Source organism: Mercenaria mercenaria, chromosome 15 (genome assembly GCF_021730395.1).
Source record: "Mercenaria mercenaria strain notata chromosome 15, MADL_Memer_1, whole genome shotgun sequence".
In the NCBI taxonomy this organism is placed as follows: Eukaryota; Metazoa; Mollusca; class Bivalvia; order Venerida; family Veneridae; genus Mercenaria; species Mercenaria mercenaria.
The window spans coordinates 25,710,656-25,738,098 of NC_069375.1; the positions used below are offsets into that span (position 1 = coordinate 25,710,656).

General features: G+C 37.4%; 1 protein-coding gene across 2 annotated transcripts; it reads right to left on the reverse strand.

Moving 5' to 3' along the window:
• Positions 1 to 27,180, reverse strand: LOC128548974 (uncharacterized). Of its 2 annotated transcripts, XR_008367399.1 has the most exons (4): positions 26,586 to 27,180; positions 20,219 to 20,455; positions 7,169 to 14,246; positions 1 to 7,014 (listed from the first exon to the last, which is right to left on the reverse strand). XR_008367399.1 is itself a non-coding variant. In XM_053524822.1 (3 exons), the coding sequence occupies exons 1-3, from the start codon at positions 27,022 to 27,024 to the stop codon at positions 13,567 to 13,569; spliced, it is 1,356 nt and encodes a 451-aa protein (XP_053380797.1). In that variant the 5' UTR covers positions 27,025 to 27,180; the 3' UTR covers positions 1 to 13,566. The 2 variants fall into 2 exon arrangements, 1 of the variants encoding a protein (XP_053380797.1); XM_053524822.1 differs by having other exon boundaries at positions 1 to 14,246.
• Between the last annotated feature and the right edge of the window lie 263 nt (positions 27,181 to 27,443).

A 27,443-nucleotide genomic window follows, 5' to 3' on the forward strand; every position in this document is an offset into this window, starting at 1 on the left:
TCAAAATTACGAATTTTATTGCAAAAATAAAAAAGATTTTGATCATACAATATGTTGTACAGGGTGCCTTGATTAAAGACAGATATGCCATTAATCATTTCTTATATCTCAGGCTAGATCCTCTCACAAAACAAATCATGTTATGAAATGTCCAAAAAAATATTAGCTTTATTTTGATGGTTAATATCAGTTTCCCATTTTTCTTCAACCTATATCTGTGCAAATGAAAGATCAATTTGGCTGATAAATAGTTTACATCCTGTTCATTAAATCAATTATTATCATTTATAATGCGCATTCTAGCATAAAACTGCTGTTATTGTCACTTTTCGGGGGTGTTTTAACGGGAGAGAAAACGTGTGTTAACAGAGAGATTCTCGCGCTCACGTGCTGTTATAACACCTTTTTATATATGCGCGTTCCGTGGCAAAGCGTAAACGCATTACGGCCCCAAAACGGATAATTCAAAAGGAAATGACGTCAACATGATAACAACGTAAACTTTACCGCGCATTTCATGGAAATTTAATGACGTTGAGGGACAATATATCCATTTACTTGGTATTTTACGCGTTTTATGCTAGAATAGCGTTAGCGCATATTCTTTTCGTGTTATAACATCTTCAGAATCCCTCGGGAATCGTTGGTACCCGAGCCCGGCGAGGGTACCAACGATTCCCGAGGGATTCTGAAGATGTTATAACACGAAAAAACATGCGTTATCCCTACATTAGTCGAAGTTTCTTATTCTGAGCAAGGTAGTTGTTTAACATTATATTTTTCTTTGTCTTGCACTAGTAATTTATTACGAGGGGTGTTCATAAATACCCGGAAAAGTGCTCTAATATCTTTATGTATGGTCCCACTTTGCTAAAATTTGAAAATATGACAGATACGAACATATTAAATGCGAACGTTTAAATTACAGCTTTTAGAACATGCACATTAATTATTTATCATCTCCTAGGCAACGTCACTACATCAAAAACGGTCCGATAACATTATGACCTTGTCATATCACACACAATTAATCAATACAACTCGTTATTACCATTGGTTCAATGTTTATCACCATGAAATGCATTTTGTACAATTTCCTACGAATAAATGGATTGTGTTCATATGATATTCCTGCCGATTTGATGAAATGGGACACTTAACTGTGATTCTGCATCAAGGAGCTCTTTAACTTATAAAACTCGACTAAACGTTATTTTTCATGTATGTACCACGAGTCGTAAGCAATATTCGCCTGGTCGCTTTTAAACGTCCCGTTCCAGAAATAATATGTTGTTTCCTTCAGGACATTGCCTCTTAAACCTTCTACATCATTGCATTTGTCTGTTTTCCTTCAGTTTTGATTCAAAACACAAAATTTTATCTCATGTCTCCGTTCAACACCGCTTTTCAAGTGATGACCAACACAAAATGTCTGCCAAACATTTTGATGATGTCTCATTTATAAGTTGACGTTATTACTTCACATTGGTTTTCACCCAACTTAAGAAAATGTAGCTCGAAATATAAGTAAGGAATGTTTAAGCGCATGTAAAATAGAAAAGTAGACGAAATTGGGCCGGATGACGTCAAATAACTTTGCCATGGGGACTAGCATTTACTTATTTATAAGTTATTTATCCAAAGAAAAGTAATTTTGACGTATCAACTACGTATTCCCTTAGCTACATTATATAGCAGTTTCATTCATTTTTGATGATACATTAAGAAATGATAGCATTTTTTCCGGGTATTAATTGAACACCCCTCGTATAATACAGACTGATATTGACCAAAATGATCGGGAGATACATGATGTGATAGTTTACAATCTGTGTCCTACAAGTGCCCTAAAGTGCAAATTCTCAAATGTTTACATCCGTAATTAAGAACCGAATGTAAAATCCTCTATAAAATGACTTATTCCAAGTGTCTACGATTTATTGGGACAACCTTAGTTTAATGCATTTTAAATGAAACATGGACTTAATACGTTGTTTTATAGAAATTTACATCATTGAAAATGTATATTTAATCTTATTTAAGTTCATCAATTTAGATATTTACGGAAGGTCGGTGGTTCTACCCAGGTGCCCGCTCGTGATGAAATAATGCACGGAGGGGCGCCTGGGTTCTTCCTCCACCATCAAAGCTGGAAAGTCGCCATGTGACCTATAATTGTGTCGGTGCGACGTTAAACCCAATAAAATAAATAAAATAATATACGTGATGCGTTGTCCTGCAATTTAGGGGTAGGACAAGATTGTACTCGAATGATTTAGAATAAAAGCATTTACTGATAAAACTACAAAACGGCCATGATGACCCAAGATCGCTCACCTGAGTTTCAGATATTAACAGACTAGAAAATGTGCAACTTTGAAAGAGGTCCATAATATGCTGCAGGTGTTGAAAGTTCCAGAGGCAATAGAAGTTGATTAAATAAATTAGTGTGACAGATGACAAGCCGTTCAAACAGTATATGCTTCTTAGGTCTTTACAATTGGGTGAAAAAACAAGCAGATCACTGGAACAGGTATTTGCTTTTTTTAGCTCAAGCGGCCACTAAAAGGGGCCGGGTGTCCGTTTGAACAAATGCAGGAGCAGACCTTACAATGAAGCAACAGACCAAGTTTAATGAAGATCCATCACGCAGTTCATGAGAAGTTGTTTAAAGGCATTTTTATTTTCAGAATCTGCCGACTTTAAAAGGGACCATTCGCACCTGTTTGAACAAAATCAGGAGAGGACATTATAATAATGCTACATACAAAGTTTGATGAAGATTCGTCACGCAGTTCATGAGAAAAAGTCGTTGAAAGGTATTTCTATGTGAAACTCTAGCGGACCCTAAAAGGGACGGGTGCCCCAATTTGAAATAATTTGGAAAAGTATTTTCATTTTCAGCTCTAGCGGCCCCCCAAAATGGACCAAGCTCACCAATTTGAAAAACATCTGGGGAAGAACTTATAACGATGTTACAAACAAAGTTTGGTGAAGATCCATCAAACTCTTCATGAGAAAAGGTCATTTGAAGGTATTTCTATTTTGAGCTCTAGCGGCCTCTCAAAGAGTCCAAGCGCCTTACAATGATGATACAGACCAAGTTTGACGAAGACCCATCAAGCGGTACATGAGAAGGTCACTTAAAAGTATTTCTATTTCAGCTGTAAAAGCCCTTTACAGGGGCCAAGCGCTCTAATGTGAAAACATTTTTGATGATCTTATAATGATGTTACAGACCAAGTTTGATGAAGATCCATCAAGCCGTTCATGAGAAGAAATCATTTAAAATTTTCTCTTTCTAGCTCTTGCAACCACTAAAAGTGGCAAAGCTGATTTATTTCAACAAACTTGATAGAGGACTGTGCCAGGATGCCACTGACCAAGTGTGGTGCAATTCTGACCAGTAAATGCAGAGGAGATGTTACATGAAGAATAATGTGGACGGACGGACGAACAGACAACGGACAGTGAGCGATCACAATAGCTCACCCAGAGCTCTTCGTGCTAAGGTGAGCAAAAATCCATGGCCTCCATACCAGCTTCATAAACTCCAAGTTTTGTCGTCACAATACTTTATTTCTTATTGAAGCTATTGAGCAAAAACCATTTTCTATGGGTTTTTTTAGTAATAGTGAACCTGACTTGGACCCCTGTGACCAGGCCCCGTGTTCACAAAACATTTTTCGGTCTCGGCTGAGTTTGAGTTCGAAATTTTAATATTAATTTAACTAAAACTTTAAGGTTAAATTCCAATTGAGGCTGATCATCAATACTGAATAGTCACTTGAAAATAGTTGTTAACTTAAAGTTTAGTTTTAAACATGATATGTAGATATAAATGACAAATAAAGTTTCATTATCAAACTCAGCTGAGACTGAAAATGTTTTGTGAACACTGGGCCAGAACGCATACTGTCTCAAAGATAGCTAAAATTGTACTAAATCAAAATAGCCCATAGCAAGACTGAACCTTAGAATGACATTTGCAAAGAAATACCCTATATAGGAACTATTATATAAGGACTAAGGGCCATAACTCACGTGTTCCTCAAGCAATTTCACTAAGGGTTTAAAATTTTTACGTGATCTGACCAACCTAAAAATACAGAATGAAGAAAAATGACTGAAATGAAATTGGTTATACAACAATAAACCTATCAAATTCTAATACCTAAAAACCAATACATTTAAACTAAATAGAACTGTTTGCCAATCAGGGAGTCTTAGCAAAACAAAACAAGATCTACTTGATTTTGAAATGATATAAAATTCAAGTTCTCAGTAATTAATCGATTTTAATGCAGCAATAAAATCGCCTAGTAAATAAATGCTCACCTAGTTTCTTAAACTTATATATATATTAAGAAGACATAAGACATTTTTTTAATAATAAATATTTAATAGGTTTTCAATATTGATCACGATTTAAAAGATGTTTAATATTATACTAACTACTCAATTATCAATAATTAGAATTCAGTCATTACTACAGATTTCTAAGTGACCATGTAGTAGTAGTAGTAATAAACTATGAAATGACCGTAATCATTATAAATATTTACAAAAACGCCAACCAAAAGGCCGAGCATTACACAAAAACATCACACAAACTTATACATTTAACAACAACATTATTTCACATCAACAATATATAACTCCTTGGGAATTAAAGAAGGATATCATAATCTATAAATTTGATATTATAAAACATTACATTATACTATAATGTTTTCAAGTCTTTCTTGATGATTATATTTTCAGGGAAATTTTAAATACAATTTCCTTTAAAAAATTTAACTCAATGTGTAACTTATTACTTTGTAGTTAAATGTATACCTCCGATAAATTATTTTCAGAGAGTAACATAACTATGCCTGAACGGTAATACATTACATGATATTTACCACTCAATAAAAATCAATATACTATATATTAAGTGCATACAAATCATCGGAATAACTACCACTGTCTTTTTCTATAGACAAGTTAAATACCCTTATCTTCTAGAAACCATATTCCAAAGTAAAGCAAAACTACTTTATGAATAATAAAACTTCTTTTGATAATTTTGTTTTTCAAAGCGAGGTACACTGTCCAAATTCAACATTAAATCAATTTTTTTATTGAATGAAAAACACACATTATTAGTCAACTATGTAAGGACGCTTGTCCTTTTTTCTCTAGCGAAACGTCACATACCATTTCTTATAGTTTGTTTGTTTGTTTTGGGTTTAACGCCGTTTTTCAACAGTATTTCAGTCATGTAACGGCGGGCAGTTAACCTAACCAGTGTTCCTGGATTCTGTACTAGTACAAACCTGTTCTCCGCAAGTAACTGCCAACTTCCCCACATGAATCAGAGGTGGAGGACTAATGATTTCAGACACAATGTCGTTTATCAAATAGTCACGGAGAACATACGCCCCGCCCGAGGATCGAACTCACGACCCCGCGATCCGTAGACCAACGCTCTTACCTACTGAGCTACAATTTTTACTACTTTTAAAAGTTAGCTTTTAGGAAAGGTCGGAATAACTTTAGAAATTTTATTTTTCTGTCTTTACAAATGTGTTCGAGAGACAAGTTGATTTCTTTAACTTTGGACCCTGTTTCAGACAAGAGAGCCAAGATGGCCCTAGGCCGCTCACCTGAGAAACACACCATAACAGTGTAAACATGTTTGACCAAGTGCTTTCCTGGAAAAAAATATTCTGACCAATTATCATTAAAATCGGAGCAAAAATCTTGAGTGTAAATAAGTATTTTCTTTGATTTCACCTAGTGACCTAGTTTTTGACCCCAGATGACCCATATTCGAAATCGACCTAGATTTCACCAAGGCTATCATTCTGACCAAATTTTATGAAGATCAATTGAAAAATACAGCCTCTATCGCATAGACAAGGTTTTTCTTTGATTTGACCTAGTGACCTTGTTTTTGACCCCAGACTACCCATATTCGAACTTGACCTAGATTTCATCAAGGCAACCATTCTGACAAAATTTCATGAAATCAGTTGAACAAATTTAGCCTCTATCGCATACACAAGGTTTTTCTTTGATTTGACCTAGTGACCTACTTTTTGACCCAGATCACCTATATTCTAACCTGACATAGATTTCATCAAGGCAATCATTCTGACCAAATTTCATGAAGATCAATTGAAAAATACAGCCTCATTGCATACAGAAGGGTTTTCTTTGATTTGAAATAGTGACCTACTTTTTCATCCAAGATGACCCTTAATCAAATTTAACGTAGATTTTATCAAGGCAATCATTCTGACCAAATTTCATGAAGATCAACTGAAAAATACAGCCTCTATCGCATACACAAGGTTTTTTTTTATTTGACCTAGTGACCTACTTTTTGACCCCAGATGACCCATATTCAAACTTGACCTAGATTTTATCAAGGCAATCATCCTGACCAAATTTCATGAAGATTAATTGAAAAATACAGCCTCTATCGCATATACAAGCTTTTCCTTTGATTTGACCTAGTGACCTACTTTTTGACCCCAGATGACCCATATTCAAACTTGACCTAGATTTTATCAAGGCAATCATCCTGACCAAAATTCATGAAGATTAATTGAAAAATACAGCCTCTATCGCATACACAAGGTTTTTCTTTGATTTGACCTAGTGACCTAGATTTTTTACCCCAGATGACCCGTTTTCGAATTCGGCCTAGATTTCATCAAGGTAATCATTCTGACCAAAATTCATGAAGATTAATTGAACAAGAGCTGTCTCCGTAGGATGACACATGCCCCCGATGGCACTTTGAATGAATAGTTATGGCCGATGTTAGAGTTTAGGACCTTTGACCTACGGAGCTGGGTCTTGCGCGCGACACATCGTCTTACTGTGTCACACATTCATGCATAGTTATTTTAAAATCCATGCATGAATGACAAAGATATGGACCGGACATGCCCATCAATGCACTATCATGAAAAATGATCTTTAACGTCTAAGTGTGACCTTGACCTTTGAGCTACGGACCTGGGTCTTGCGTGTGACATGTCTTACTGTGGTACAAATTCATGCCAAGTTATTTGAAAATCCATCCATCGATGACAAAGATATGGACCGGACACGCCCATCAATGCACTATCCTTTAACGTCTAAGTGTGACCTTGACCTTTAAGCTACGGACCTGGGTCTTGCGCACTGCACGTCGTCTTACTGTGGTACACATTCATGCAAAGTTATTTGAAAATCCATCCATCGATGACAAAGATATGGACCGGACATGCCCATCAATGCACTATCCTTTAACGTCTAAGTGTGACCTTGACCTTTGAGCTACGGACCTGGGTCTTGCGCACTGCACGTCGTCTTACTGTGGTACACATTCATGCCAAGTTATTCGAAAATCCATCCATCGATGACAAAGATATGGACCGGACATGCCCATCAATGCACTATCCTTTAACGTCTAAGTGTGACCTAGACCTTTGAGCTACGGACCTGGGTCTTGCGCACTGCACGTCGTCTTACTGTGGTACACATTCATGCCAAGTTATTTGAAAATCCATCCATCGATGACAAAGATATGGACCGGACACGAAAATTGCGGACAGACCGACAGACTGACAGACCGACAGACGGTTCAAAAACTATATGCCTCCCTTCGGGGGCATAAAAATATAGTCTCTATCGCATACACAAGGTTTTTATTTGATTTGACCTAGTGACCTAGTTTTTGATCCAAGATGATCCATTTTCGAACTCGGCCTAGATTTCATCAAGATAATCATTCTGACCAAAATTCATGAAGACTAATTGAAAAATATAGCCTCTATCGCATACACAAGATTTTTCTTTGATTTGACGTAGTGATCTAGTTTTTGACCACAGATGACCCATTTTCGAACTGGGCGGCCTAGATTTCATCAAGGTTATCATTCTGACCAAATTTCATGAATATCAGTTGAAAAATACAGCCTCTATCGCATACACAAGCTAAATGTTGACAGACAGACAGACAGACAGACGACAGACGCCGGACATCGAGTGGTCAGAAATACTCAGGTGAGCTAACAAGAGCGCCGCCAAGCGGGGCAATATATGCCCGAAGGCTTACATCCTATGATGGGAGCAAAATTTTAAGAACTTGACTGTTGTAGTTCCAAAGGACTGGAACAACAAAAGGAAAACTTCAAAAAACAAATCTAAGTCCACAAATAAAATATTCAAAGTCTACAAAAAAATCCTTATCAGGTACAGGTATGTAAAAATACACCTAAAAATGGAGGTACCACCCATGTTGTACCACAGAAAAGTGGTCTCGGTTTTTCCCTACGGCCAATAATAAAAAAGTTTCAAAAAAAGCTATTTATAGTAACATAAAAGGGAAGTAATTCAAAAAAAAATTTATTGTAAGTACAAAAAAGAGATCTGCCAAATAAAAACAAGAGCACTGCAATGCAGAGCAATATACACAAAGCAAAGTCATATATGACCTTTGACCCTTAAGTGTGACCTTGACTTTGAAGCGAGTCATACGGAACATGCTCTCTGCACATCGTTACAATGTGGTGAACATTTCTGCCAAGTTTCTTTGAAATCCTTCCAGCAGTTCAAGAGTTACAGAGCGGACACGAAACAAACTGATATTACGTTTGACCCCTAAGTGTGACCTTGACCTTGAAGCAAGTCATCTGGAACATGCGCTCTGCACGTTGTCTTGGTGTGGTGAACATTTGTGTCAAGTTTCTTTGAAATTCTTCAAGGGGTTCAAGAGTTACAGAGCGGACACGAAACAAACTGATATGACCTTTGACTACTAAGTGTGACCTTGACCTTGAAGCGAGACATCCAAAACATGCGCTCTGCACATCGTCTCGGTGTGGTGAACATTTGTGTAAAGTTTCCTTGAAATCCTTCAAGGGGTTCAAGAGTTACAGAGCGGACACGAAATTGCTAACGGACAGACAGACGGACACCAGCGTAATAACATAATACGTCCCTTCGGGCGTATAAAAAGTCAACATGACTAGGAAAGAAAGAAGACAAAAAGATTGTAACAGAACTATCAGTAAAAGTCATAACAGCTGTTATCAGATTGATAAGCAAAGATGAAATCTCACCAGCGGAATAACTGTTGACATCATTGGTACCAACATGAATAATTCAAATTTATAGAACCTTTCATAATTGTTGATGTCAAATGTCTCTGGAAAGGGCCGAATATCTATTTCCCGAATGTCGGTAATATGTTTTGCGTTTTGCCATAGAGTCGGAGAGAATTAAACATATCACTTCAATTTTGGATTCCTGAGATGATTAATGCGAGAAGCTGAAGAAAACAATAGATACATATAAAAAGAATTTTAATTATATGAAAATAAAAAAGTTTATTTTGTGCAGATAGAGAAATGTATCGTTTATAAACGTCTGAATGCCAATCACCTAATATTTTGATTTCGTCGGCTGCAACGTTTGACCTGAATGCAAAAGTGACAAAGCCTCTCTACGAAAGGAAAGTGATGAGAATAACAAAGAATCATTGCATAGAGCCTAGCCTAGACTTCATTTATTAACAAAACATAATTGACTACTTTCTTGTCACTCAAATAAAAATAAAGCTTGACCCAACCTTGAAGTAGGAATTAAATCAAGCATGAAACTGGACAAAAGCACGAAGAATGTAACCTTAATAAGGAAGTTTTCCTTGTCTCCGAACTGAACAATCTTTGACCATCTTAAACTCACACGTAAGGAATCACGTAACTCCTTAATAGGAAATCACCGGTCAGAATTATTATCATCTTTAAGAATTAGGAACTAAATTTGACTTTCTAGCCACTAGGAAAAAGGAAAAAAGACCAAACACAACCCCCCAACATATTCTGTATTAGACATATCTAATCAAGAGTTGTCACTATTAGTGACAAATGTCCCGAAGCGTGCCCAAGAATGCTACAGTTCCCTGCGCAAAGTATGCCAGAGTAGTTTAGGTATGAATCATTTTGTGACCTTGACCTTGAACTAAGAGACCCGGGTCATAAGCGCGACACATCTTCCAAATATGGTCAACCTTTGTGTCAAATTATTTTCAAATCTCTCGATAAATGGCGGAGTTATGGTCCAGACAAGAAACAGACCATGTTAACATTTGACTACTTAGTGTGACCTTGACCTTAAAGCTAGGCGTCTAGGCTTTGCATAGCACACGTCACTCATTATGGGGAACATTATGCCAAGTAGTTTTAAAATCTCTTAATGGATCGTAGAGTTAAGGACCGGACAAAAATAGACCATGTTAACCTTCAGCCTCTAAGTGTGACCTTGATCTTAGAGCTAGAGGTCTAGATCTTGCGCATGACACGTCGTCTTATAACGGGGAACATTTATGCTGAGTCATTTTAAAATCTCCCGATGAATGCAGTTATGAACCGGACACGAAACAGACCCTTCTTACCTTTGACGTCTAAGAGTGACATTAACCTTGGAGCTAGGGGTCTCGGTGTCGCGCCTGACATTTTTTCTCATTGTGGTAAACATTTATGCAAAGTTATTTCAAACTCCCTTCATAGATGGCAGAGTTATGGATCGGACACGAAACAGACCAAGTTAACCTTCAACCTCTAATCGGCCTTTTATCTTAGAGTTAGATGTCTTGATCTTGCGCATGACACGTCGTCTCATTATGGTGAACATTTATGCAAAGTTATTTCAAAATCATTTTACGGCTGGCAGAGTTACAGCCTGGAAAAGAATTTACACGGACGGACGCACGGACGGACAGTGTGATTTTAATATGCCTACCTTCGGGGGCATAAAAGTAAAATTCTGCTGAGAATGACTGGTGTATTTGCTTCAGCCTGTTTAATGGAATGTTGTTTTAACCTAGTTAAACTTTTGGAGCCAAATTGATCAGGAACTGATTACAGTTATCTAGTGAAACACATATCAAAAATGCATTGTTCTAACACCACTTAAGTAATTTCTAATAATGTCTACTGACTTAAAACTGAGCATACAACTGAAAGGTGTAAGTATCAGCTGGCAGAGATTTTAAACCAAAAGATAAACAAACAAGAGGGTGATGATGACCCTGGATCGCTCACCTGAGTAATATGAGCCACATGTTTCAAAGATCAAACTGATGATAAAATATTAAGAAAGTCAGTAGGTCACATTCATGATCAATGATATTCAGTTTTACGATTGGTGTGCAAAACTGTGTATGTCATCAAATTTCAAGGCTGTATGTTAAAAAACAAGGAAGTAGGTCAGTAGGTCAAGGTCAAAGTCAAGTGACATCATATTACTTGGGATCATCAGGTAATTATTATTAAACAGTCTTGGAAATACATGTAGGATCAAATGATTTTTTAAGTATTTTTTCCTATATAACTCACATAGTAACTAAGTTACCCCAGGGTGGGGCTTCTTTTAATCCCAGGGGCATAATTTGAACAATTTTGGTAGAGGACTACTAGACAATGCATCATACCAAATATCAAAAGCATAGGTTGTATGGTTTCAGACAAGAGTTTTAAAGTTTTTTTCCTATGTAAGTCTATATAAAACTTTGGACCCCCAGGGCAGGGCCTCTTTTCACCCCAGGGGTACAATTTTAACAATTTTGGTTGAGGACCATAAGACAATGCTACAAACCAAATATCAAAGGTCTAAATGTTGTGCTTTCAGACAAGAAGATTTTTAAACTTTTTACATATATAAGTCTATGTAAAACTTGAGACCTCCGGGGCGGGGCCATATTTGACCCTAGAGGGATAATTTGAACAGCTTTGGTAGAGGACCACCAGATGATGCTACATACCAAATATCAAAGCCCTAGGCTATGTGGTTTTGTACAAGAAGATTTTCAAAGTTTTCCCTATGTAAGTCTATATAAACCATGTGACCCCCGGGGCGGGGCCATATTTGACTCTAGGGGGATAATTTGAACAACTTTGGTAGAGGACCACTAGATGATGCTACACACCATATATCAAAGCCCTAGACCCTATGGTTTTGGACAAGAATATTTTTAAAGTTTTTCCTTTCAGTTGCCATGGCAACCAGAGTTCTGCATGGAATTCAACAATTTTGAAAGGGGGCCACCCAAGGATCATTCCTGTGAAGTTTGGTGTAATTCTGCCCAGTGGTTTTCAAGAAGATTTTTAGAAAATGTTGACGGACACACGACGAACACCGCACGACGGACATTGAGCGGTCACAATTGCTCACCATGAGCCTTTGGCTCAGGTGAGCTAAAAAATAAAAAGGATTCCCACTGAATCTTTAAATTATATCTGGAACCATCAGCATAAACTGATAATTTTGAAACTTTGAGATCAAGCTTTAAATCGTTATAATTTTTTTTTTCTGAAAAGAAAATATCAATGCTACCAGTCCTTCAAAAATAGAAATATGTCGTCAGGAATGAAACACTCGTAAGTTTTAAAATGTTTTGTTAAATTTTTTAAATCATCTTTGCAATGTTTTCAGCAAAACAAAACAAGATCTATCTGATTTTGAAGTAATAAAAATTTTAGTTCTTAATAATTAATCAATATAATGCAGCAATACTTTGCCCACATAATTCATGGAATGTTTCTACAAGTGTAATGCACCATGTGTCATATCATTTGCCTAATAATGTGTAACAATTATTTTGAATTTGAATCAAATCAATTTAGTAATAAATAAGATAGACATACAATTCTAAGTAAAAAGTAAAAAGGGGGCATTATAAATAAATTATTGGTGCCAGAATTATGGATATTGCAGGATGATGAACGCCAGATCATCCACCTACACTAATAGCTAAAAATGTACAATTTGTAATGTTTAAGAAATAATATATCTCATCGGTGATTTGTCGCTGAATAAATCACTGTTTGGAGTTCAGATGCGAAGGAATTATATCACGAGGGCGTAGCCTGAATGATATAATGCTACGCATCTGAACGACAAACAGTGATTTATTCAAGAGCAAATCACTAAATGAGATATATTATTTCGATTCTAACACGTTATCAAGCACTTTAAAGTACACCCTTGTCGGCATGCATTAAATATTTGCCCGTTTTCAGTCGGGTTCTTTTCCAGCGCGCCGCTACGCCGCTTGACGCTATGACGTAATAGTTGTGACGTCAGAACAATGAATTGTTGTTTAATAATTCACTGTTTCCAGCCTTCTTTGTTTAATAGGAAAGTGAATCGGATCGTGTTAGAATTGTTTATTACAGCCATGTCAGTGTCACTCCTTTTGAAAGGAACAGCCAGTATGGAGACACTTTCGTCTTGTATATAATTACTACCGAAATCTAATCCTTTAACGTCAGGCATCAGGCAAGTAGGCAATTAATAACCTTAACCTTTCTTCAATTAGCGGCTCACCATCTGGTCAGTCTGGGATGGATCCAATGGGATTCGAACCAGTACCTCCTGAGTCAGAGTAAGAGATGCCTTGACCACTAGGTCACTGTGTACAGTGATTATATTGGAGTATAAAAAGTAATTGGTAGAATAAATCAGCTACAATAATACTTCCCATTTACTTTTCACCATCTAAAATAGTAGACACATTAAACCTCAGTCAAACAAGTCCTGAACTATATCAGCAGGCACGCTAGCTTTTATCCATTCAAATATATACTGCATTTTCGCACCAACTTCAAGACGAAGGTTATTTGGAAAGTGACATTTCATATTTTCTGGTAGACTGAAGTAAATTAAGGGTAAACCATGAGTTAGAACTCCAACAACTTCAACCGACTGATTTTCATATGTCAGAGCTGGGGCTCCTGATCCTCCATGTTCCATAAAACAGTCAAATACAATTTTCGACGAATGGTCGTAACCTTTGTATCCTGTGTCCACAAGACCTGGATCTAGACCCATCTTTCCTAATTCTGATCTGTAATAGCCGGAGTTCTGCTGTAACAATGCTTGAGCTGACTGTATTCTCTTTGAACTCGGAGTAACAATCTGGCATTTTGGATCTAAGTGTTTGTTTGGTGTACCAGGATGACCGTAACCAATCAAGGACACCTCAGTTGCCCATGTTGCAGCCTTGCGTAACTTTAATTTCTGTGGTAAGTTGGTTGGGTTTGATATTTCAAGCACAGCTACATCTAAATCAACGTTGAAGATAAACTCTTTCCTGAGCTTATATGCTATTCCTGGAGGTGTACATGGTGACTCGTTAAAGTTTATAAACGTTTCATCACTTTCTAATCTTGTATTGTCATGTGAACCAGACTTAGAGTGATCTATGAAATACAATATATACGATGTGTTTACAAAATATAATTACTAACTGTAAACATTTAGGTTTCTTATTTAAATTCTTAGTAGTTCATGACATCAAACATATAATTATAATCATATGTGTTCTGACTGAGACTTCCATTTTGCATTCTTTCCTTTTATAAATGCATTTCTTATAGGCTAGTAATACGGTCCTGTACGACTAGCTTAAATACAAGTATTGATCTACATTAGATCAATTAATGTACTGCCTTTGTTACGATTTTCTTGTTAATATTCTAGTGTTCACTTGATATATCAATCTTACACTAAAACAAGAAGTATATTTCTTTTCTATAGTATGGATCTGAAATATGTACATATTCTTCTTTTGTCATTTCAGAATTATGCACTGAACGAATATTACTAGAAACATTCTTCATCTCGATTTTCAATATTTCTTTAAACTTATACAATAGTACTTGTAAATATGTATATAATTATATTGTTCTAAAATGAACAGATTGCAAACTTTGATCATAGTAAATAACTATTTTAAGTTTCAAGTCAATAGCTTTGATAATAACAGAGATATTTCACTTTATCAAAAACTTTAACAAAAATTCTAAGTTAACAAGAGATCACAGAGTGATCTTGGCGCCCACCATTGAGCCATTTTTAATTGTTCCAAATTTCAAGACTAGCTCAAGGTCAAAATCAAGGTCAAATTTCATTTCAGTACACATCACTGTGCATGTGGTCCAAATTCGAAAGCTGTAGCTTGAGAAATGTGAAAGATGGCCACAAGATCAATTTCAAGGTCAAAGTTCATTTCGGTATATAAAATGAAGCATGTGCTTCAAATTTGGAGGCTGCAGCTTGAGAAATGTGAAAGTAGGTACTAGATAAAAATCAATGTCAAATTTCAATTTAGAACACAAAAATATGCATGTGGTCCAAATCTGAAGCCTGTAGCTTCAGAAATGTGAAAGTAGGTCACTAGGTCAATCTCAAGATCAAAAGTTCATTTCTGTACACAAAACTATGCATGTGGTCCAAATTTGAAGGCTGTAACTTGAGAAATGTGAAAGTAGGTCACTAGGTCAAAATCCAGGTCAAATTTCATTTCGGAACACAAAACTATGCAAGTGGTCCAAATTTGAAGCCTGTACCTTCAAAAATGTGAAAGTAGGTCACTAGGTCAATGGCAAGGTCAAATTTTTTTTCGGTACACAAAACTATGCATGTGGTCCAAATTTGAAGGTTGTAGCTTGAGAAATGTGATAGTAGGTCACTAGGTCAATGTCAAGGTCACAGTTTTTTCGGTACACAAAACTATGCCTGTGGTCCAAATTTGAAGGCTGTAGCTTGAGAAATGTGAAAGTAGGTCACTAGGTCAAAATCAAGGTCAAATTTCATTTCGGAACAAAACTATGCATGTGGTCCAAATTTGAAGCCTGTACCTTCAAAAATGTGAAAGTAGGTCACTAGGTCAATGTCAAGGTCAAAGTTTTTTCCGGTGCACAAAACTATGCATGTGGTCCAAATTTGAAGGCTGTAGCTACAGAAATGTGAAAGTAGGTCACAAGGTCAAAATCAAGGTCAACTCATGTCAATGTTCATCTTGCCACTCAAAACTATACATGTGGTTCAAATTTGAATGTTGTAGGTTATAGACAAGAAGATTTTAAAAGCTTTTCCCTATATAAGTCTATATGAACCATGTGACCTCCGGGGCGGGGCCATATTTGACCCTTGGGGGATAATTTGAATAAACTTGGTAGAGAACCACTAGATGATGCTACATAACAAATATCAAAGCCCTAGGCTTTGTGGTTTGGACAAGAAGATTTTCAAAGTTTTTCCCTATATAAGTCTATATAAACCATGTGACCCCCAGGGCGGGCCATATTTGACCCTAGGGGGATAATTTGAACAATCTAAGTAGAAGACCACTATCAATACATCATTCTGACAAAGTTTGGTAAAAATTCCCCCAGTAGTTTCTGAGGAGATGCGATAACGAGAAATTGTCGGACGGACCACGGACGCAGAGTGATTTGAATAGCCCATCATCAGATGGTGGGCTAAAAGGGACATAACTCTGTCAAATTCAAATCAGAGTTATGGGGTTTGTTTCTCCTGGTGTAGACTTTGATAGTAAATAACTACTTTTAGTTATAAGTCAATAGCTTTGATAGTACCACAGATATTTGACTTTATCAAAAACTTTAACCAAAAATTCTAAGTCAAAAAGGGACATAACTCCATCAAAATTCAAATCAGAGTTATGGAGATTGTTCCTCCTGGTGTAGACTTTGATAGTAAATAACTATTTTAAGTTTCAAGTCAATAGCTTTGATAGTACTAGAGATATTTGACTTTATAAAAAAACTTTAACCAACGGCAACGCCGACGCCGACACCGGGTCGAGTGCAATAGCTCTACTTTTTCTTCAAAAAGTCGAGCTAAAAAGGAATGAAAAAAAAGAGTTTTTTTGGGGGGTGGGGGGGGGGGGGTGCGGGGCGGGGGAGACTAGGTTAGGGTACAAAACCTCACATGTTGATTATAAATATTGATGGAAAATAAAAAAAGAAAGAAAAAAGATGTTGGAGGTGTGTGTGGGGGAGTTAATGCATGATCGGAGTGGTGGGCATGTCTGGCTGGAGTAGCGAGGTGGGGAACGGTACAACTTTTCATGTTGATAAATATTCATGGAAGGTTTGAAATAAAATTTAAAATTGGGTGGGTGGGGTGGGGTGGGGGAGGGGGTGAAACCAAGGCAAGGGGGTGCCCAGGTGTGGGTACACAACTTCACATGTTTGTAATAAATGTCCATGGAAAAGAATGAAATAAGTTTAATGAAATTCTACCAATATGGCTCCGGACATGGAATTTTCATTAAATCAAGGGCTAGATACTGAGAAATGGCTGCTGACGGACGCACGGACAGCGCCATTTCAATACCCACTCCCGATTTCATCGGCGGGGGATAAAGATGATTGCATTTATGAGATAACTATGAGTTATTTGTGTTAAGTTAGAGGGACAGATGTTCTAATGGAACATTTCAAAGGGCCCGGCTTTCATTTCAATTTCAATTAATGATCGAGAGAACATTAATTAAAAGGTAGTTAAGTGATTGATATACTGTATTTCAAGTTTTATTTTTAAAACGAATGTATTACTTGTATTGACTACCCTGTTATATCAAGGATTGCCTTTTTGCACGTGATCACGTATATCTAGAATTTCAGGCTTGTTGTAAGGGACCGTATTACTACCCGCATTTTCAATCGCTGTGGCCGGTATTGGACATTTTACGTTAATTGAAAAAATAAACAAGAGGGTCATGATGACCCTGAATCGCTCACCTAAGTAATATGAGCCACATATTTCAAATGGCAAACTGACGCTAAAATATTAGAAAGTAGGTCAGTAGGTCACATTCTTGATCACTGAGTCAGTTTTAAGATATGTGTACAAAAATGTATATGTCATCCAATTTTCAAGGCTTTTCTTAAAAAACAAATAAGTAGGTCAATAGGTCAAGGTCACAGTCAAGTGACTCCTAATTGCTTGGGGTCATCAGGTAATTATAATTAAACAGTCTAGGAAATATGTACTGATAATTTTTGAAGCATTTATTCCTATATAACTCATATAACAAGTGACCCCCAAGGCAGGGCCTCTTTTCATCCCAGGGGCTTAATTTGAAAATTCCTGTTAGAGATCCACTTTGCAATGCTACATACCAAATATCAAAGGCCTAGGCCTTGAACTTTCAGAAAAGAAGATTTTTATTTTTTTCCCTATATAAGTCTATGTTAAATTTGAGACCCCCAGGGCAAGGCCTCTTTTCACCCGGGGGGGGGGGGGCATAATTTGAATAATTTTGGTAGAGGACCACAAGGCAATGAAACATACCAAATATCAAAAGCCTAGGCCTTGCAGTTTCAGGCAAGAAGATTTTCAAAGTTTTTTTCCTATATAGGTCTATGTAAAACTTGAAAACCACCTTTTCATCCCAGGGGCATATATTGAACATTATTGGTAGATACCCACAAGGCAATGCTTCATACCAAATATCAAAGGCCTAGGTCCTGTGGTTTCAGACAAGAAGATTTTCAAAGTTTTTTCCTATACAAGTCTATGTAAAACTTAGGACCCCCCGGTGCGTGGGCTCTTTTTACCCCAGGGGCACAATTTGAACAAATTTCACAGGGGACCATTAGATAATGTCACATGCCAAATATCAAGGCTCTACGCCTTGCAGTTTTGGACAAGAAGATTTTTAAAGTTTTTCCTTTTGGTTGCCATGGCAACAAGAGTTCTGCATGGAATTAAATTCTTTGAACAATTTTGAAAGGGAGCCACCCAAGGATCATTGCTGTGATGTTTGGTGTATTTCTGCCCAGTGGTTTCTAAGAAGATTTTTTTAGAAAATGTTGACGGACACACGACGGACGACTGACGACACACGCCATACGACTGAAGACGGACATTGAGCGGTCACAAAAGCTCACCATGAGCCTTTGGTTCAGGTGAGCTAAAAACACGAACATATCTTCAGTTGGTTAAAAGCGGAAGGGTTGGTTTCTATCAAAAGGAAAGGTCAATGCAATGAAAACAAAGATGCACGTTTACAAGTAAGAACAAGCGCTCCGCAAAGCGGGACAACGTAGGGCCATTTCTCTACATTACTTCTGAAAATAAGGAAGTAAAATTAAAACAAGACGGCCAAGATGACCCTAGGTCGCTCACTTTGTAACACACCGTAACAGTGTAAACATGTTTTACCTAGTGATTACATGGAGACAAACGAGTGTAAGCAAGCATTTTCTTTGAATTGACCTAGCGACCTAGTTTTTTACCCCACATGACCCAGATTCGAACTTGTCCAAGACTTCATGATAAAAAACATTCTGACCAAAATTCATATTATGAAGATAGAATAAAAAATGTGCCCCCTAGGGTGTAAACAAGCTTATTCTTTGATTTGACCTGGTAACCTAGATTTTGACCCTACATGACCCAGATAAAAATTCATACGATATTTCATGCAGACAAACATTCTGACCAAGTTTCATGCACATCAAATTAACAAGCATGTTAACACGCTTTTCCTTTGATTTCACTGGGTGACCCCATATGACCCAGTTTCAAACTTGGCCAAGGAACCATCAAGATAAACATTCTGTCATGAAGATGGGGTCATAAATGTGGTCTGAAGAGTGTTAACAAGCTTTTCCTTTGATATGACCTGACGACATAGTTTCTGACCTCATATGACCTTCATGAAACTTGGCCTAGAAATCATCAAGATAAACATTATGACCAAGTTTCATGAAGGTATGGTCATAAATGGGGCCTCTAGGTTGTTAAAAAGCTTTTCCTTTGATTTGACAAGATGACCTAGTTTTTGACCCGACATGACCTAGTTTCGATCCAGGCCTAGAGATCATCAAGATAATCATTCTGTGCAAGTTTGTATCAAACCAAAGCATAAATAAAACCTCTATATGGCTGAAAAGGCTGAAATAGAAAATTTTGCCCCTTTCAGGAGCAGTAACTTTAGAATCCATGAAGGAATATAGCCGGTTTTCGAAAGGAACCAAGATCTTACTGTGACTTAAGTTGTATGTAAGTGTGGTTAAAATCAAATATAAAATGTCACTTCTATCGTGTTCACAAGGTAAAAATTACCAACTTTTGGCTCTTTTAGAGGTCAATCAGGGGCCGCAACTCCGGAACCTATGATTGGATCTGACAGATTCATCATGGAATCCAAGATTTATTGTTGTTGAAAATATTTTGCAAGTTTGTATCTAATCAAATCATAAATGAAATCTCTATCTAAATCTGCCCATTAGTTTTGAAGAAGATTTTTTTAAATAATTGTTGACGTACGGACATCAAGTAGTCACAAAAGCTCGAGCCTTTGACTCAGGTGGGCTAAAAACTATGTGGATCAAACAGCCAAGCCATGTCTTACCTAAGACAATTTTTATGACATGAAGAGCTGTCATTACACATCTACTACCAACTCTGAAGACCGTCCCAATTGGCTTTCCACAAAAAATCAAAACACCAACAGACTTCATTTGTTCACTCATAGCTGACACCATCGACTGACTTAGTGTGTCATCATATTCTTTCTTGAATGGTTGTCCAGAGAATATTGAGCTTCCAGATGACGCAGTTCCAGAATCTATAACAGCTGTTGTGTCTCCTGTAATATGTTTGTTTTAAACAATTTGATATTCAAATTCTCCTTTATGTACTTCAAGTAGAAATATTTGCTTAATAATCATACCGGAAGTTTGTAAAATAGGTAAATTTGGTATGATTCAAATAGTTTCGGACAGGTGATAGGTTGCATGAATTTATATTTCCGTCGAACAGGTTATTTTGTGAATGACGGGACTATATTTTATAATTTTATAAGATATTTTATTTCCAAATATACACAAGGTATGAACAAAAGGACCGAACTCCTATTTGTACAAAGTAGAGGACAACCTACATTCTATAGTAATCTATATTTGTTTGAATTTTCATGAAGATCAAGCAATGGGTTACTTTGTTTTGTGGGAATTTATGGATTTGAGAACAACAAGAGCTGATAGAACACGAAATGCCCCCTTGATGCACTCAGTAATTGCACAAGGAACAGAAATTATTTGCTCACTGTTAACAACAGTTCTACTGTTCTGGTTCAATGCGACCTTGTCCTTTGACCCACTGACCTCAAAATCTACAGAGGTCATCTGCTGGTCACGATCAACATCCCTATTAGGTTTCTTGATCCTAGGCTCAAGTTATCGTCCAGGATGTGTTTAACCGTTCTGGGTCAAAGTGACCTTGACCTTTGGCCTACTGACCTCAAAATGTATAGGGGTCATCTACTGGTCATGACCAATCTCCCTATCAAGCTTCGTGATCCTAGGCCCAAACCTTCTTAAGTAATCATCTGGAAACGGTTTAACTGTTCCGGGTCACTGTAACGATGACCTTTGATCTGCTGACCTCAAAATCAATAGGGGTCAACTCTGGTCATGATTAACCTCTCTATCAACTTTCATGATCCTTGGCCCAAGCGTTCTCGAGTTACCTTCCGGAAACCTTCCAATATGATCTTGAACTTTGACCTCAAAATCAATAAGGGTCATCTGCTGGTCATGTCAAACCTCCCTATCAATTTTCTTGATCCTAGGCCCAAGCGCTTTTGAGTTATTGTCCAGAAACCGTTTAACTGTTCCTGGTCACTGTGACCTTAACCTTTGACCTACTGATCTCAAAATCAATAGCGGTCTCATCACCGGGTGATGACCAACCTCCCTATAAACGTTCACGATCCTAGGCCCAAGCATAGTTGAGACCGTTAAACTGTTCCTGGTCACAGTGAACTTGATCTTTGACCTACGGACCTCAAAATCAACAGGGACCATCTGCTGGTCAGGACCAACCTCCCTATCAACTGTCATGATCCTAGGCCCAAGCATTATTGAGTTATCATCCGGAAACCGTTTAACTGTTCCGGGTTACTGTGACCTTGCCTTTGACATACTGATCTCAAAATCAATAGGGGTCATCTGCTTATGATGACCAACGTCCTTATCAACTTTCATGATCCTAGGCCAAAGCGTTCTTGAGTTATCATCCGGAAACGGATTGGTCTACATACCGACCGACCGACCGACAGACCGACATCTACAAAACAATATACCCCTCCTTCTTCGAAAGGGGCATAATTAAAGGGTTCCTGAAGAGATCCTGATGATAGATAAGCATGCAACACCGCCCAGTAGTGATCTTTATTTGTCTTAGATATCTTGAAGATTCATCATTGGATTATTTTGTTTAGTGTGAATGTATTGATTGCAAAATAAAACAAGGGGGTCTAAGATGACCCGAGTTTAGTTGCAATGTTTTTTGGTGAAACAGAACTAGAGCTGTCACTGAAGTGACAAATTATACCCCCACACTACGCCCTTGTCACAGAAATAAACAGATGTCAAAGTTGAACCTCAAAAGGGGTCATCCGCTAGTCATGATCTACCTCTCTATTATGTTTCATGATCCTAGACCCAAACGTTCCCAGGTCATCGTCCGGAAATGATTTAACTGTTCTGGGTCACTGTGACCTTGACCTTTGAACTAATGGCATCAAGAAAAGTAGGTGTCATCTGCTGGTCATGACCTACTTTCCTGTCAACTTTCGTGATCCTAGGCCTAAGCGTTCTCAAGGTATCGTCCGGAACTGGTTTAACTATTCTAGGTCACAATGAACTTGACCTTTCAAAGACTGACCTAACTAAAGCTATCATTAAAGGTGATGAATGTACCCCCGCATGCACTGACACAGTACATTGCAATTTGACGCACACAAGATTGCATAATTATGTGGACTGTATGTATATAGACTGTATGTATACAGTAGAGTAACAAAAAACAAAGTCCCATACCTATGCAGAATATTTATCTAAAAGAACGTAACATGCACCATGCACAACTAGGGTTGGTACTGATCACTTGTGTGAAGTTTCATTAAATTGTGTGCAAGGGTTCGGAAGATTAGGCGCGCACAAGAATGCATATGCACACTTTATGTACAGAGTATGTTTACAAGAAACAAAGTCCCGTAACTGTGCAATTTTTGTTGTTGAAAGAACCTAACATGCCCCATGCACAACTACTGTTGTTACTGATCACTTGTGTAAAGTTTCATTAAATTGTGTCAAGGGGATGAGGAGAGATGGTACGCAAAAGATTGTGTCTATGTATAGAATATAGTAACAAAAAACAAATTCCCGTAACTCTGCAAATTTCTTTTCTGAAAGAACCTAACATGCCCCATGCACAATTACTGTTGTTACTGATCACTTGTGTGAAGTTACATTAAATTGTGTTGAGGGGACGAGGAGAGATGGTGCACACAAGATTGTGTCTATGTATATAGTATAGCAAGAAAAAACAAAGTCCCGCAACTCTGCATTTTTTTCTGAAATAACCTAACATGTCCCATGTACAACTACTGTTGTTACTGATCACTTGTGTGAAGTTTCATTAAATTGTGTCAAGGGGATGAGGAGAGATGGTGCGGACAAAATTGTGTCTACGGACAGACAACCTGAAACCAGTATACCCCCCTCTTACAACTTTGTTGTCGGGGGGTATAAAAATCAACAGGGGTCATCTGCATGTGATGATCAACCTCCCTATCAACTTTCATGATTCTAGGCCCAAGCGTTTTTAAGTTATGATCAGGCAACCGTTCAACTGTTCCGTGTCAATGTGACCTTGACCCTTGACCTACTGACCTTTAAGTCGAACTTGGCCTGTATTTTACGATGTTACACCTGTGAACCAAATTTATGATCCTAAGCCCAAGCGTTCTCAAGTTATCATCCGGAAATGGTTTGACTGTTCCAGGTCACTGTTACCTTGACCTTTGACTTACTGACCTCAAAATCAATAGGGGTCATTTGCATGGTATGGCCAGCCCCGCTGTCAACTTTCATTATCCTAGGCTTAAGCAGTCTCAAGTTAACATCCAGAAACCGTTCAACTATTCCGGGTCATTGTGACCTTGACTCTGGACCTGCTGACCTCAAAATAAGCTTGACCTGTATTTTATGATGTTACACCTGTGTACAAAAATTTATGATCCTAGGCGCAAGCATTCTCAAGTTATCATCCGGAAACCATTTAAAAGTTCCGGGTCATTGTGGCCATGACCTTTGACCTTCTAACTTCAAAGTCGAACTTTACCTATATTTAATGATGTCACAACTTACACCTGTGTACCAAACTTTATGATCCTAGGCCCAAGCATTCGGAAGTTATCATCCAGAAACCGTGTAACTGTTCCGGGTCATTGTGACCTTGACCTTTGATCTATTGACCTCAAAGACGACATGATGTTCACTGGTGTACCAAAAATTACTTGAATCTGTCAAGACTTTCACGAGTTATTGTCCGGAAACCATGAAAACTAACGGATAGATCTACAGACCGACCGGCAAGCTCACTCTTATTTAACCCCCTAACATTTGTGGGGGTTTAATAATTTCTACAATTTTCTTAAAGGGTCACCCAAAAAACATTTGTATAATATTACTTTAAAATGCGGACTGCTGTTTCTGACAAAAATATTTCAAAAGTTTCCAATATACATATACAGGAAAATAGTGTTCACACCCACTTGAGGCCATGTTTTTGACTAAAAAAATCTGAATAATCTTAGGCCACTATGTAAAAGTATTTCAAAATCGGACCAGCAGTTTCATCAATAATTGTTTTTAAGTTTTCACTATATACATATAGGGAAGTTGACTATGCCCATTGGTGGCCTTCATTTTAATCTCGCGGACTTTTTTTTGATAAATATGTATGTAGAGTGAAGATATCCAGTACCTATCAATATATGAAAGTACCTCTCTTAGAAATAGTTTGAAATTTATTAGAATACTGGTATGTATGCAGATGCATAAAACTGCAAAACGAGTTTTCGTATTTCGTATTAAGAGTAGGCATATATACTACAATTAAATCAACAACTGGGCAAAAACAAACCAACATAATTACATTTACATTTGACAATCAACGAAATATTTCAATCTAATATTTTAGATAGTACTATAATATTATGAGACGAGTTTTGAAGATAAGAAATGTTTTAAAATAAAGGGAAGTAATACAAAAGTAACTAACCACCATTATAGCGGAAAATAATATAAACATATTAAATGTACCTTAAGATACAAAAAATGATGCTTGTCCAATACGTGTATATAATGTGTAACTGTAATACTAATACAAAACGTAAATAAAACAAGTTTTCTATATTAAATTTCTTTCATCTGCAATTTTTGGTCCACTCCAGAATGTCCAGCTCTTAGTTTTGTCGGTATACCTTAATTCTGCTCTCTTTTAGTTATCAATTCATAATTTCGACAAGTTTCTAAAAATTGTAATAATTCTGCCACCCTATGAAGTTTGAATCATTAGGGGTCATCTTCTGTGCATGTCCTATAATCCTATGATTCAGAAATATAACATTATTGGTCAAGTGATTCTCAAGTTATTGATCGGAAAAGGTTTTCCATGTTTAGGCCCCTGTGACCTTGACCTTGAGCAGAGTGACCCCAAAAGCAATAGGGGTCCTCTACTTCATAAGCCCTGCCACCCTATGAAGTTTGAAGGTTCTATGTCAAATGGTTCTCAAGTTACTGAACGCATTTTATTTCTATGTTCTGTCCGCTGTGACCTTGACCTTTAATAAGTGACCCCAAAATCAATTGGGGTCTACAACTCTGTTCTATCATACGATAAGGTTTCAACATTCTGGGTCAAGTGGTTTCTCAACTTATTGATCGGAAATGGTTTTCCATATTCAGGCCCTTGTGACATTGACCTTTGATAGAGTGACCCCTAAAACAACAGTCTACTCCATAACCTCTGCCATCTTATGAAGTTTAAAGGTTCTAGGTCAAATGGTTCTCCAGCTATTGATCGGAAATGGAGTGTGACGGACGGACAGGGCAAAAACAATAAGTCTCCCCCACACGCCAAATATCAAGGCATAAAGCCTTGTGGTTTTGGACAAGATTTTTAAAGTTTTTTTCTATATAAGTCTATGTAAAACTTGAGACCCCCCGGGGTAGGGCCTCTTTTCACCCCAGAGTTATAATGTGAACAATTTTGGTAGAGGACCACAAGGAAATGCTACACACCAATTATCAAAGGCCTGGGTCATGTGGTTTTAGACAAGAAGATTTTCAAAGATTTTTCCTATATAAGTCTATGTAAAATTTGTGACACCCGGGGCGGGGCCTCTTTTTCATCCTAGGGGCACAATTTGAACAATCTTTATAGAGGACCATAAGATTATGTGACACGCCAAATATCAAGGCATAAAGCCTTGCGGTTTTGGACAAGAAGATTTTTACAGTTTTTCCTTTCGGTTGCCATGGCAACAACCAGAGTTCTGCATGGAATTCAAGTTTTTGAATAATTTTGAAAGGGAGCCATCCAAGAATTACTCCTGTGAAGTTTTGTGTAATTCTGCCCAGTGGTTTTCAAGAGAGGATTTTTTAGAAAATGTTGACGGACGCAAGACGGACGACTGACGACGGACATTGAGCTGTCACAAAAGCTCACCATGAGCCTTTGGCTCAGGTGAGCTAAAAAGTCCATTAAAAATCTGCCAATTTCTCCACATGAATCAGAGATGGAGGACAAACACCCCTTCCAGGGATTGTACATCTGTGATCTCCCTTAGAGCTAAGCAGGCAAACTCGACTGCATTTCTATATTTCCCTCCCACTTTCGAAGCTTGGATTAATATAAACTCTTACCATCATTTCTATCATCAGAAAACCAACATCCTGTCAAGTCGAGGCTTGGTAACTCATATTCATGATAATCACAATAAACTGAGCTGTCCTTTTTAAGTTTATCATGTGGATACATTGCATCCTTCTGAGAAGGACCAGTCGGGCATTTGAAGTGACGTTCAACTTCGCACTTTTTGAAAACTTTTTCAAAGAAATCATCCATGTGCTTTTTAACTTCGACACATATTTCTTTTGATGGTGATTTTTTACTACATCTCACAATCCAAATCTGCACAACGTTATCACGGAAATGTACATAAAGAATATGAGCGTTTTGTAGACTAAATATTCCACATCCACAATATATGTCTACGCGTTCTTCTCCACGCTCGTGGTTCTTTTTTCTGTGAATTTCCCATCTTGATATGCAATCTGCAAGTAATCTGTTGAAAATGGCCATTGGAATAAACTTTGATTTTGTTGTATAGCATAACTTGCTGGTAAAGGTCTTCTCATCAGTGGAAAAAGGACATTCCCCTTTCTTGGTGTCACAGAGCTTCAGCAAACTTTCTGATGGAGCTTGCTTGAGTACACAGGGAGCAAAATATGAATCTCGTTTCTGAAAAAGGTCAAGATACAAAATAGTGTGCTGTGCGACCCCGAGTTGCCAACTTGTGTTAGATTTCATAACTAGGATTGTTTGCCTTTCTGCAGACTGAATAAAACCCCCGTTACATCGCCTTCCTGTACGAAAGAAAGGTCTGTTGTATAAATCTTAAGTAGAAAAGGGACCATAACTTTTGCCGAAATTGGTTGATTGTAACCGAAATCGAACATGGCCTGCATTATTTAAATAATCACCTACACTTTAAGACTCTG